General features: G+C 37.5%; 1 protein-coding gene across 5 annotated transcripts in view; it reads left to right on the top strand.

The window, feature by feature from the left end:
• Nucleotides 1-15009, top strand: part of LOC115221679 — a 125345-nt gene that overhangs the window by 6382 nt on the left and 103954 nt on the right. For all 5 annotated transcript variants that reach the window (XM_036510881.1, XM_029791883.2, XM_036510880.1 and 2 more), the window contains one exon: nt 9829-10140. In XM_036510881.1, the coding sequence (XP_036366774.1) occupies nt 9829-10140 (312 nt within the window). The remainder of the gene's footprint in view (nt 1-9828; nt 10141-15009) is intronic.

Genomic DNA, 15009 nt, shown 5'->3' with positions numbered 1-15009 from the left:
CTCCCCCACCCTTTTGCCAAACCACTAAGTTAACGAGGATGTAAACGCACCAGCACCACTTGTCAAGAGACACACACACATTGATATGTTATACACATATACGATATGCTTTTTTCAGTTTCCATCTCTAAATTCACTCACAAGGCTTTGGCTGGCCTAAGATTATATAGTAGAAAACACTTGCTTGTGTGAATGATAATATAAGGTAGGTGTAAGAAGCCAAGTTCTGACAGCTTGTACATTAAACAAAATATGGCTTGTTAAACAAAATTTCGCTGAGATGATTACAATTATTTATCTTGTTTCAGTCAGTGGACTGCAGCAATGCTAGGGTACCACCTTGAAGGTTTTAATCGAACAAGTTGACCCAGTACTTGTTTTTTAAAGCATGATACTTATTTTATCTATATCTTTTGTTAAACTAAGTTAAAAATAAACTAAACCAACACTGGTTGTCAAGCAGTGGTGGTGGAAAAACACATACACATATACATACATACGTACATATGGGCAAAAATAGTCTAAAATGTCAACTTTCACAGGTGCAATATCACTGAGAATTTGAATTCGAGACAACTAAATACTACCAAGCAGTTAGTGCACATCTCAGCCAACGTAACCAGTCCTGACATGGGAATATTTAAAATAAAGTTTTCAACCAGGTTACAAATCTGAAGCACAACACCACACACCAGAACATCAGATCATACTCCACATCAAGGCATCACATCACACCATACAAGGCACATGATCACTCCCTGAAGTTATGTGTCCCATCACACCACACAACAAAGACATCATATCATATACTACAGACCAAGGCATTATATGGAATTGCACAAGACACTGTACTACACCAGACATCATATCAAAATGCATGTTAAAGCATGCATGAAACAGTAGTCACTCAACCTGCTAGAGGTACTAGCCAAAGAATTCTCAAATTACATCCTGCCTTCTTAACCCTTTAGCATTTCAACCAGCCATATCTGGCCCAAATATTCTACTTGTTTTTTGTTCAGACTAGCCAGATCTAGCCTCTTACACCTACCCTATAATGTCATTCTAAAAAATAAGTGATCTCATAGGCGCAGGAGTAGCTGTGTGGTAAGTAGCTTGCTAACCAACCACATGGTTCCGGGTTCAGTCCCACTGCGTGGCATCTTGGGCAAGTGTCTTCTGCTATAGCCCCGGGCCGACCAATGCCTTGTGAGTGGATTTGGTAGACGAAAACTGAAAGAAGCCTGTCATATATATGTATATATATATATGTCATACCCTCCTGCTTCCATTTCCTGAGTGCCTATTAATAATAATACTGTAATTGTTCCATTGTTGTTGTTTTTTTGTTTTCCCGTTTGGATTAAAATTATATATATATATATATATATATATATACTTGTGTGTGTGTGTGTGTGTGTGTTTGTCCCCCTAGCATTGCTTGACAACCGATGCTGGTGTTTTTACGTCCCTGTCACTTAGCGGTTCGGCAAAAAGAGACCGATAGAATAAGTACTGGGCTTACAAAGAATAAGTCCCGGGGTCGATTTGCTCGACTAAAGGCGGTGCTTCAGCATGGCCGCAGTCAAATGACTGAAACGAGTAAAAGAGTCATCATCAAAATCTTAAACTCCAAAGGTAATGCATAATTAATTCAAAGCAGTATGACTAAATAAGAACTACATTTGATAATCTGAATGCTAAATGGTTAAGAACAGATATGAAACATTAGATGGTGCACAATGCCCAGTAAAAAAGTAAACCAAAACCTAATGGTTATAGCTCAAGTTGATCTAGAATTTCTCAGTGAAGACTTGATGCTAAGCAACTAGAAATTTTATCGTATCTTGTATTTTATCACAAACTAGCAGAATTGCCCGGCGTTGCTCGGGGATGAATTGCTTGAAAGTACTGTTAATGATTGCACTGAATTATGATGATTATTCAAGCAAATATTGATATAAGTTTACGGCGAATGAATGTATTTGTAAGTGTATAGAAAGCCGTGTAAAGGGGTTCCTACCCCCTCGTAGAATGGTGTAAGAATTGAATGCGAGGTTGCCTTGAAAAGAGCCATGTTATTGTTCTCATAATTGTAAGAATTTGATAGTCCTGGAAGGCGATGTAAAACGTTCGCAGGTGAATAGGGTCTCTTTGTTTTGCACGAATGGCAGCGGATGTGCTGTTACAAAACTTCATGCTGTGTTAAAAGAGAGTGGATTTCCTATGTAGGCAAGAGGGGGAATGAAGCATGGGTAAGTAAATATGGGTAATTTATAAAATATAGGACAATAGCATCTACTCACCATATGTCAGACCGGAAAGACTGTAGTGGTGCTGATTAGATGAATCACAACACAGTGGTGGAGATGTTTTCATTGATGGGCGTTATGATTAAATTTGTTGTTGTATAAAATGATCTGTTGCTTAGTTCCCAAAGTGTAGGTTGCGATCGTGTTGTCGCTTATGTAAACTTTAACAGTGAGAGTATAGATGTAGGGGGTAGATGTGTCATGTACGTTGGATATAGAAGATGAGGCTGGTGGTTTGATGATGAATGGATAGAAATAGAGGTGAGCGAAGGACAGGTGTTGGTTAAGTGTGAATTAATGTCATGAAACGCCTAAAAATGTAAATGCCATCATAAAAGAGAGTCGTATGTAAGTGAAATACTAACATGTTCGAAAATGATGAAACGTAGTAATCCTATAAAACCTCCTTGTACACAATGCTTTTTTGTTTTTCGTTGTGGAACGAATGCGAAAGCATCACTGTTGCTGCCGACACGCGAGCAGCCAACATAAAGCTGACCATGAGAGAAACATGGCTCTCCCAAATGTATTCCCGCCACAGACAGTGTTTGACCCTGCGCTTTGTTAATTGACATTGCGAAACATGGCCTTACTGGGAACTGGGACCTCCGAAATATGAAAGGTAGGTCTGCTCCTGAAGGGAAAAGATGCATCCTAGGTATGAGCACAACGTTGCCTCGACCGCACCCTGTGATAATGGTGGCCTCAATCAGATTGGGAGATAAGGACTCAACGATCAAACGTGTGCCATTACATTGTTTTGGGGGAACCAAATTTCTAATGAGCATTATAGGGGCACCAACTTTAAGTTTGAGAATGTGTGGTGGTAGTCCGGGGGGCTCAAAGGAATTGTGTACCTCTATTGGATAATTGATGACGTCCTCTGGGTCAGGAGTTGTATCGATAGACTTATATACATAGACATCCCCAGGAATGAGTTTTAGCATTTCATCATTAATATGGTGAACAGTTTTATTCCTCGGGGCCAGAATAACCCTTTGGCCAATCCAATCCATATTCTGATAATTAGCTTGTAGATCTGGGAACACTGCATCTCTGAGATCAGAAGGCGTTTTAACAATGGTACAAATTGAATCGATGGCAATATTACCATTTTCATCCCCTGGTATTTTGCCTTCGCCAAGTGCAATGAGGGTGTGAGAAAATGCTGCTGATGTGATATCACGTCGCATATGAGCACGCATATTTGTGTGAAGTTTGAGAGTCTTCACCAGTGGCCACAATGTGGATGACTTAAGACACGCACTTACTGCATCAGCTCTAGTCCCTTTGGGAATAACGGGAAGTGTTTGTCGGAAGTCCCCTGAAAGAAGAATTGTTATGCCTCCCATTGGAGCTGAAGAGTGTTTGATGTCTCTGAGAGATCTATCTAGTGCCTCAAGAGCACCTCTGTGGGCCATCGTGCATTCATCCCAAACGATAAGCTTGCATCGTCTGAAGACTTCTGCCTGATCGGAGCTGTTACTGATGTTGCAAGTTGGTGTCTCAGTCTTCGCTAAGTCAAGCGGGAGCTTGAAAGTAGAGTGAGCTGTCCTGCCGCCTGGCAACAAAGTAGCCGCAATTCCAGATGATGCCACAGCTAGGGCAATGCCTTGTGTTCGCCTAATCTCAGCCAATATTAATTTGTTGACAAAAGTTTTCCCAGTGCCCCCAGGAGCATCCAGGAAAAAAATCCTCCCAGTTTTGGCCTGGACTGAATTAACAACGGAGTTGTAAGCGAACTTGTGTTCTGGAAGGAGCTTTGGCTCATTGTCGGCTATGTACTCGGCAAGCTCATCAACATTAAAACATGTCCCACGCAGCAAATGTGAAGACAGAGTGTTTGTGCCTTCCCGGTTTGTTGAAGGTAGGCCATAGACCGGCAAGGCACTACCGCCCATATCAAGTACAGTATCTTCGAACGTAGTTTGTTACCACGCAGCCACACCTGCCCCTATGTATGTGTGTGTGTGTGTACGTGTGTGTGTATGGGTAGATATATTATGCATGTATATATGTGTATATATATATATATATATATATATTATATATATATTATGTGTGTACATATTACATGTACATCTATATATATATATACATCTACACATAAAATACAAAATAGAAAGTTATATCTTGATATCGCTAGTGATAACAATACTCAAAATATATAACAGACTGGAATTGTAGGCCCATCTCTTGCAATTTCGATCGATTGGATCTTGTATAGAAGTGTACGGCTGCAGCGAAATTCATTTTTGGACTTTCTTCTATCGAAGGCATTTTAACAAAAATGCTTCCGTAAAGGCTATGTACTCGGCAAGCTCGTCAACATTAAAACATGTCTCACGCAGCAAATGTGAAGACAGAGTGTTTGTGCCTTCCCGGTTTGTTGAAGTTAGGCCATAGACCGGCAAGGCACTACCGCCCATATCAGGTACAGTATCTTCGATTTCAAGCAGCGCCCTGTTGTAAATGAGGTCAGTGTACCCGACCTCCATTGATGGATGTAGCGATTGAGCGTGACGCAGGAAATCTTCAGACATATATCTTTGTAGGTAAGCATACAGAGGCGGGATTAGCCAAGTCACACCATAGTAATAGAATAGTGAAAAGCGATCTGATTTTTTTAGGAAATTTTAATGAAACACCCTTCGCCATAGTGGCGCCCCATTGTGAATCATCCTCCAAAAGTTGACGCCAAAAACAGTCTTCGCGGAAAGTATCACATAACAGTGGTGTAGCATATAAGACCATAGTGGATCATCTTCAAGCAAAATAGATGTCCACTGTTAATGGTTCATCCTTCTTATATAATAGTTTGACTTTAATAGTTTCAGTATTAAAGTGAAAGTATCTGACAATACAATAGAGGGATGTTTTTGTTTCACTTTTAACATGTAATACTGAAATAGTGCAGAAGATATGATATTGCTGTGGGCTCGCCTTAAGCAAAAAGTTTAAAATGTTTTTTGCCCATGACACTACACGGACCCTGAGTAAGGCATGTGTACAATTTGAATGAAATTGGTTGTGAAGTTCTCACGTTTTAGGGAAACAGACAGACAGACACATTCTCAGTTTTATATATATAGATATATATATACACATATGTACACACACACATATATTATATATATATATGTAGGTCCCGGGTTGATTCGGGGTTAACCACAGTAAATAAGTAAATAAGTATTGAGTATATATATATATATATATATGTGTGTACATATTACATGTACATCTATATATATATATACATCTACACATAAAATACAAAATAGAAAGTTATATCTTGATATCGCTAGTGATAACAATACTCAAAATATATAACAGACTGGAATTGTAGGCCCATCTCTTGCAATTTCGATCGATTGGATCTTGTATAGAAGTGTACGGCTGCAGCGAAATTCATTTTTGGACTTTCTTCTATCGAAGGCATTTTAACAAAAATGCTTCCGTAAAGGCTATGTACTCGGCAAGCTCGTCAACATTAAAACATGTCTCACGCAGCAAATGTGAAGACAGAGTGTTTGTGCCTTCCCGGTTTGTTGAAGTTAGGCCATAGACCGGCAAGGCACTACCGCCCATATCAGGTACAGTATCTTCGATTTCAAGCAGCGCCCTGTTGTAAATGAGGTCAGTGTACCCGACCTCCATTGATGGATGTAGCGATTGAGCGTGACGCAGGAAATCTTCAGACATATAATCTTTGTAGGTAAGCCATACAGAGGCGGGATTAGCCAAGTCACACCATAGTAATAGAATAGTGAAAAGCGATCTGATTTTTTTAGGAAATTTTAATGAAACACCCTTCGCCATAGTGGCGCCCCATTGTGAATCATCCTCCAAAAGTTGACGCCAAAAACAGTCTTCGCGGAAAGTATCACATAACAGTGGTGTAGCATATAAGACCATAGTGGATCATCTTCAAGCAAAATAGATGTCCACTGTTAATGGTTCATCCTTCTTATATAATAGTTTGACTTTAATAGTTTCAGTATTAAAGTGAAAGTATCTGACAATACAATAGAGGGATGTTTTTGTTTCACTTTTAACATGTAATACTGAAATAGTGCAGAAGATATGATATTGCTGTGGGCTCGCCTTAAGCAAAAAGTTAAAAATGTTTTTTGCCCATGACACTACACGGACCCTGAGTAAGGCATGTGTACAATTTGAATGAAATTGGTTGTGAAGTTCTCACGTTTTAGGGAAACAGACAGACAGACACATTCTCAGTTTTATATATATAGATATATATATACACATATGTACACACACACATATATATATATATATATATGTAGGTCCCGGGTTGATTCGGGGTTAACCACAGTAAATAAGTAAATAAGTATTGAGTATATATATATATATATATATATATATATATACACATGTGCATATATATATCCGGTGGCACGTAAGAGAACCATCCGAACGTGGCCGTTGCCAGCGCCGCCCCGACTGGCCTCGTGCCGGTGGCACAAAAAAAGCACTATCCGATCGTGGCCGTTTGCCAGACTCGTCTGGAACCTGTGCTGGTGGCACGTAAAAAGCACCCACTACACTCATGGAGTGGTTGGCGTTAGGAAGGGCATCCAGCCGTAGAAACACAGATCAGACTGGGCCTGGTGCAGCCTTCTGGCTTCCCAGACCCCAGTTGAACCGTCCAACCCATGCTAGCATGAAAAGCAGACGCTAAACGATGATGATGATGTACATATATATATATATGTATATATACACATGTACATATATATATATGTACACATATTTGTATATATATATGTACACATATTTGTATTTTATCTAGTTTCAGCTCACGAGCTGTGGCCATGCTGGGGCACCGCCATTTGGTGTTGCTACATGATTTTACTTCACGTTATTAATGCAGATAAAAGACCATTCAATGAGCATGTTAGGTGATTCAATTTACCAACAGGTAATGAAGTTACACTTATGGCTGATGAAAGTTTTAGCAATAGAGACATAATTCTTCATTCAAGAGATAATGCACTGAAATGTGTATATGAAACTCACAGATCTTATGATAGCCTTCAATGTCTCCTACTATTTGTATATGGAGAAGATTGATACCTATTTCTTTATTACCCACAAGGGGCTAAATACAGAGGGGACAAACAAGGACAGACATAGGTATTATGTCTATTACATCGATCCCAGTGCGTAACTGGTACTTAATTTATCGACCCCCGAAAGGATGAAAGGCAAAGTCGACCTTGGCAGAATTTGAACTCACGACGTAATGCAGACGAAATACCGCTAAGCATTTCGCCCGGTGTGCTAACGTTTCTGCCAGCTCGCCGCCATGGAGAAGATTGATACCAATTAGGTATTCCACAGTTTGGAAATAATAACAGAAAGTGAGATTCATGTATGGATTTTTATATATACCATTTTATGATCAGAGATAATTCTATTAGTCATCTTCACAAGAATTGAGCATAATTATAAATGCATAGACTCTGTCATAGATGAATCAAAATTAGTCAGTTATCCAGTAGGATTTTTGAATTCCCTCAAGCCAACAGGTGCTCCTCCTCATTGTCTTCGATTGAAAGCAGGTGCTCTAGTCATGCTTCTGCGCCACCTCTCACAACCAAAGTTATGCAATGGCACAAGACTCATTGTCAAGATATTAATGAGCAATGTTATAGAGGCCACAATAATTTCTGGCTGTGGAAAAAGCGAAGATGTTTTTATCTCTTGAATTTCTTCAATACCTTCCAACATGCCCTTTGAGTTCAAACGACTTCAGTTTCCCATACGTTTGCCTTTTGCAATGTCTATCAATAAGTCACAAGGTCAGACACTACAAGTTGCTGGTTTGCATTTAGAAGAGGATTGTTTTTCACCTGGACAGTTATGTCGGTGCTTCTAGAGTAGGGAGTAAGAAAACCCTTTTCACATTTGCCCCTAATGGTAAAACTCAAAATATTGTTTAGAAGGAAGTTTTTTCTGAGTGATTAACAAACTAATAATTGTACATTGTTCAATATATTTATAATGAGATTCTTAACATCAAACCCTGAAAATATGAAAAGCCACTTCTATGCCTTTTTTTTTTTTTAACATGTAATAGAATTGTTTTGCATAATCTTTAAGGTTATGAGTAATTGTTTTGTAACTAATTACCCATTAGTAAATCATTCCATTATCATATTGGAGATCTATTATAACCTATATAATTTTTTTTTCTTGAAATTCTTCATATATCATCATGTTTCAGATTTTAATTATTTATCATTTTTCATTTCCAATTGCTTTACTTTCTTTATTTTAAAAACCTATTTATATCTTTATGCAGCCATGTCCTTGGTATAAAGTATAAATCATACTTGATTTGTTAAGCAGCATAAATAGTTATAATGAAGATGTTACGTTACTCTGATAATATATATTTAATTGTTAGTGTTTGTTGTGATTCTTGAGTAAACATTGCAATATGTATGTCTTTAAAATTTTCCTCAAGCTTTTATTTACTTCCATTCTATATGCAAAAACCACAGTCTGTGTGATGGTTGCTTCAATTTATAAATCAGAATATTAAGATACAGAATAAGAAGTTTGTATGCAACCATGATTATATCTCGTTAATGTAAGAACCTCTTTTACACAAAAACTGGCTTTCCTTTCTTTTGAGTTATAAGAATGCATAGAGTTTATCATCTACATGATTGGGAAGAATATTTTTTTAAGGATAAATGAGTATTGAGTTCAATAGTACATTAGACTATATTATAACTTTTGGGGCCGAAGCCTGGCAATAAGAGCTTGCGGATATTCCACTCCAAAACATTCAATATCGAAGCAGTAACTTTCATAAATCAGGGTATAATTTTTGAAGGCTCTTTCTGAACCCAGTCAATGACGGTTATTTCTGCTAGTGTATATGTGTGTGTGTGTGTGTATATATATATATATATATATATATATATATAATGTCTTTCTTCTTTTTATCTCTTTTTTTTTTTTGTTACCTCCGCCAAGGAAGGAGGTTATGTTTTCATCAGCGTTGGTTTGTCTGTCTGTGTGCAAAATAACTCAAAATGTTGTGAACCGTAGTTGATGAAACTTGCAGGGAAAGTTGATAATAACACAAGGAACAGATGATGTAATTTTGGTAGTGATCTTGGAATTTTTATTGATTCTTGAAGGATTTTTCATTTGTTATATTTACTTTACATGAAGTATTCCAATGTTACGGTGTTTGATTATCTCCCTTGAAAACACGTTCATTGCTGTTTCCAAAGTTTATTTTCGTTTCTCTATTAGTAATTTTACTCGTGTATCTATCTTAAAATGAGTTGCTTGGTGGGGGTCTGCGTTCTCCTATTGCCTTCTTAGTTTATCTTCTCTGTTGTTGATTCTAATTTCTTCCTTTCTTCTTACTGTTTTAACTTTGTCATAATTGTTTTGTAACTGTAATTATCTTATTATTGTCATAAAAATAATGTTTTTGTCTGATAATCTATTTTTTCTTTCTTATATATAGCCGCTGAAATTACAAGCCTGGAACCCAAAGATGGTTTTAAAATTGGAGGTAGAATGAATATCACATGTAGTTTAACAACTGATAATTTGCTTACATTCATGCTCATGCGAAACAGCACTATAGTTGTGGAGATACAGTACCAAAAAAAGGCACAAGGCTATGTAATCATAAAAAAGGAGATGGGTTTTGACTGTAATTTACCAAGTGACAATAATGTGGTTAAGTGCTGGAAAAATGGCCTCAATTGTAATGATGTAGCTTGGTACAAATGTGAAACAAACACTGCCATATCTTCTTCAAAATCTCTAAAAGGTTAGATTCTCTTTTCTTTCCAATTTTCACTATTTATTTCTGTTGTTTATATAGTTTAATCTCTTGCAAAATGAATGTCCTCTGACTTAAGGCAGTGAGCTGCAAAAATTATTAGTATGCCAAGCATATTGTTTAACATCACTTCTTTGCGATGCTCAAATCCTACTGAAATCAGTCACCATTGTTTTTCCTCCTTTCAGGGTTACTAACTTAAAGTATCACTCAAGCACTTGGTGTATATAATCAATTTGCTTTTGTCCTCTCACAATATGCCGGCCTTTGCCAAAATTAAAAAAGAATTATCATTATTACTATTGTTATTAAGGTTGCAGGCTGGCAGAATCATTAGTGTGTCTGACAGTGCTTAGTACCATTTCTTCTGACTCTGTATATGTTAAACCTAAATCTCATTAAGATTAACTTTGACTTTGGTCTTTTCGAGACCTCTCAGTATCAATACTACTTCTGTCGCTAATATATCATCATCATCATCGTCCGCTTTCCATGCTAGCATGGGTTAGACGATTTGACTGAGAGCTGGCGAACCAGATGGCCGCACCAGGCTTCAATCTTGATCAGGCAGAGTTTCTACAGCTGGGTGCCCTTCCTAATGACAACCACTCCGAGAGTGAAGTGGGTGCTTTTACGTGCCAGTTAGGCAGTGCTGGCAACAACCTCACTCGAATCTTTTACACATGCCACTGGCACAGGTGCCAGTAAGGCGATACTGGTAACGATCACGCTCGAATGGTGCCTCTTACATGCCATCGGCACGGAGGCCAGGTAGCCGCTCTGGCAACAATCACGCTCGGATGGTGCTCTTAACACCCTACCAGCACGGGGTTCGAATGCCAGTAAGGCGACACTGGTAACGATCACATAAATTTTTTTAATATGTTCACTGGCTAATTGTGATATCATTGACTGTTCAGGTAATGATTTTCTATATGTTACTTGCAGGGAAATGAGCCACTGCTATCTCTAGTGGTCGAGCATCTATCTTTGATGAACCGATGAGACCAAAGAACGTTGAAATCATATGATCTGGTTGTCTCGGTGCTGGTGTTGGTAGAGATTTATCTCCTCGCAAGCATTGTAAACAGCGTGCATTTTGCCCCAAAAGCCTATATGAGTGTTTCTCTTATGGCATCTACCACAGTAATGTCTGTTCTAACAGAACATTCACATTTAAGTGGGAATAAATATTACCTCTCATTAAAATAAATACCAGTCAAGCACTGGAGTTGATACAATTGATTTTTCCCCTTTCCTCAAAATTGCTGGATTTGTACCAAAATTTGAAAGGATTATTATTAATCCTTTTGTTACTGTATTTATTTTGAGATGCTTTGTGTTTCTTTCAATTATTTTAAATATAACAAATAATTTAGTAAAATAACTTAGTTATCATTAAGTTAGTGTTAAGAACATAAACTGTGACTAAGGTTTGGTGGAAGATTTTAATTCAGAACTTTTGAAAACAAGACATTTGTACTACAGGGCCAGAGCTGGTTTCAGCCGGGTTGGTAACAAAAGGGTTAAGGCAGTGAGCTGACAGAATTGTTACCGTACCGGACAAAGTGCTTAATATTTCTTCTGGCTTTTTACATGCTAAGCTCAAGTTCCACTGGGGTCATCTTTGCTTTCCATCCTTTTGAGGTCGATAAAATAAGAACCAGTTTCACACTGGAGTTGCTGTTATGAGCTGGCCCCTTCACTTAAAAATTTCAAGTCTTGTGCTTATAGTAGAAAGAATTATTAATATTACTAATTTTTTAACTTGGGTTTTGTTGTAACTCCTGGAATCTTGCAAGAGTAGTAGGCTTGCTACCTATAACATACAGTTCTCTATTTGTTCTTTTCCATAATCTAGTACTTGCTTGATAATTCTGACTATGCCAAGGAGGCAAACATTTTGCAACAGCTCTCTGGGGACTGTGGTGGCTAGATAAGATGTTCAGCTTCACTAGAATGTTCCTTGTGCCTTTCAGTAACAACTTTAGCTGTGTGAATTGGTGCATTATCATCCTGAGAGATTGTGTTTCCTTCTGGGAACAATCCCGTATCCATAAGATGAATTTGATCAGATAAAATGCTTAAATAGTCTTGACTATTAATTCTGTCATGCAGGGAAACCATTGGGCTGGCAGGTTTTCCAAGATATAGTCCCCCAGATCATCACAGATCCTCTTCCATGTTTAACAGTTGGAAGAAGGCAGTCTGGGACAAATGCTTCTTTTGGCTTTCTCCGCACATATACTCAGCCAGTGGTTGGAAATAAGGTAAAGGATGACTCGTCCAAGAAAAGAACACTCTTCCACTGCTCTAGGGACCAATTCTGTAGGTTTTTACTCCACTCTAAATGCTTTGCAATATTTGTTTCTACGAGGAGGTTTTTCTCTCATTCTCAAAGGCGGTCATTACTTTCGAGACAATACTTCTTGATACACCAAACATTTTGGCTGTTTTCATTGTGCTTGCACCTGCCATATGAGCACCAACAGTTTGACCTCAGTGTAAGTTTGATAGATCTGTCATTTTAATGAATTTTAATTACATTTTTTTGATGATATCTGAAAAGAAACAGCAATTTTAGCAAACCATATTAAGCAGTACTAATTATAAATCAAAAAAATATAAAAATGAACAAGCTTTTGACAGTTTTATAGATATTTCAAAATTATGATGCTATGATGTTAGGTGTTTCTATTATTTTGTCCAAGCCCTGTTTATATACAATCTTTAAATTAATGTGACCCACATCAAAAGGAGTCATGACTGAATGTGTGTTGTGAACCGAAAGAACAGCTGGAAGTTGATCCAGACCCTTTTCCAAAGATCATCACTGGTGACGAAATTTGGTGTTATGGTATTTGTAGATGTGGAAGAGATAAAAAAAAAAATGGAGATGTTAAAAAGCATCACTTTGCAAGAGTTCCAGGACTGCTTTGAACAGTGGAAAATGTGTCTGGACCAATACATTGCTTCAAATGGAGAATTCTTTGAAAGCGATAAAAGCGTAAACATGTTACTGAATAAAACAATATTTGCAAAATTCTGTTTTCTTTTGAGAACCCCCTTGTGTATGTATGTATGTGTGTATATATATAAGTAAATGTAAGGATAAGCAAGTTAGGCAGCTTTATACACAAAGTATATTAAATTCATGAAATATAAAAAAAATGTATATGTTTATATACAAAAACAACCAACTTACATAGAATACAAATGATACCAAGAATTAAAGGTGTTGAGGAAAAATATTATAAAGTCCAATAGCTGTTTCTGGGGGCCCGGTTGTTCCAGATGAAGCTTGTAAATCAATTTCATCGTCAGATGAGATGAGCCTCTGTCTTCAAGGAAAAGATCTTAGATTTGCGGTGTTGACAGAATGAAGTTCAAAGATGGAATCTATCAAGATCTCCTCTCTGAAGACAGAGGCTCATTTCATCAATGATGGAATCAATTTACAAACATTTTTTTGACTACTGAGCCCCCAGAAACAGCTGTAGAATTTGTAATATCTTTCTTCAACCCTTTTAATTCTTGATATCATTTCCATTCTGTGTAAGCCGGGCCTTTTTGTATGTAAACATATACATTTTTTGTATTTCATGTATTCAATATACTTTGCATATCAACCTGCCTAACTTGCTTATCCTTTCATTTATTCCTCTACCTACTCAAGTTTAAACCTTGGGCACTACTAAGTGAAATTTATAGGGAGAATATTTGATTCTCATTTATGAACTATATATTGGGTCATCCCATAAGTAATGCTGTTTTTTCAAATGCATGAACTAAAAGTCAGAGGGGGACGGAATAAACTACCTGCATCAACTTGCTGTAAAAGCAGGTAGTAATTTTACCTTACCCTTATTCTTAGTGCAAGTTTTGAAGAGTGCAGTTCGATTTTAAGTTATTTCTTCAAAATATTCGGCATATTTTGCTTTAGGAGTTCAATAAAGGCAACAATGCAATGGAACCAATAAACTGTCTTCAGTCTACCCTATGTGAAAGGCCTCTCTAAAAATATACAAGAGATGTGCAGCCGATATGACATCAGGACAGTATTCAAGAGTAGTAATACAACACTTTGCAAATATCTCCTTCGAGTAAAACCACCAATACAAGAGAATATGACCAAAAACTGCATGTACTCCATCCCATGCAACTGTGGTAGGTTATACAAAGGTGAAACATGCCGTCCTCTCAAAATAAAGAGAGAGGAACATCGCAAAGCTGTGACATGAGGAGATATTGATAAATCGGGTATAGCTGATCATGTATGGATAAATGGAGACCACCTCCCCCTGTGGGATGAAGTTAAAATAATAGATGGAGAGCACCACTAGAAAATACAAAAACTAAAAGAAGCAGCACATATGCTAGACACAACAACCTCCTAAGCAGACCGAGTGCTAATATTAATAACATATGAGAACTGGTATTAAGAAAGGATAGGAAAATATTAGATTTATAAGCCCTAAAATTCACTCCATAATTTCCCGTGGGCATATGGCTTAGTGGTTAAGAGTGCAGGCTACTAACCCCAAGATTCTGAGTTTGATTCAAGGCAGTGACCTGAATAATAATAATAATATAATAATAATAATAATATCGAAAAATACCTTAGGAATGAGAACCCAGGTTCGAAATTTCCCCAAGACACCTGATGAAGGCTGGAGAGTATATCAGCCGAAGCTTTGTGTTAACAACAAACAAAATGTGGACAAATATCCGTCAAATGTAAATAAGACAAGAGGTATTCTTCCATCAGGATAATGCTCGGCCACATACAGTAAATCAGACATTCCAAAGGTTGGAGCAGTTTGAATGGGAAACAATGCCCCACCCACCATATTTGCC

The sequence above is a fragment of the Octopus sinensis genome, linkage group LG18 (genome assembly GCF_006345805.1).
Source record: "Octopus sinensis linkage group LG18, ASM634580v1, whole genome shotgun sequence".
In the NCBI taxonomy this organism is placed as follows: Eukaryota; Metazoa; Mollusca; class Cephalopoda; order Octopoda; family Octopodidae; genus Octopus; species Octopus sinensis.
This window is presented reverse-complemented; position numbering and strand designations above follow the sequence as displayed.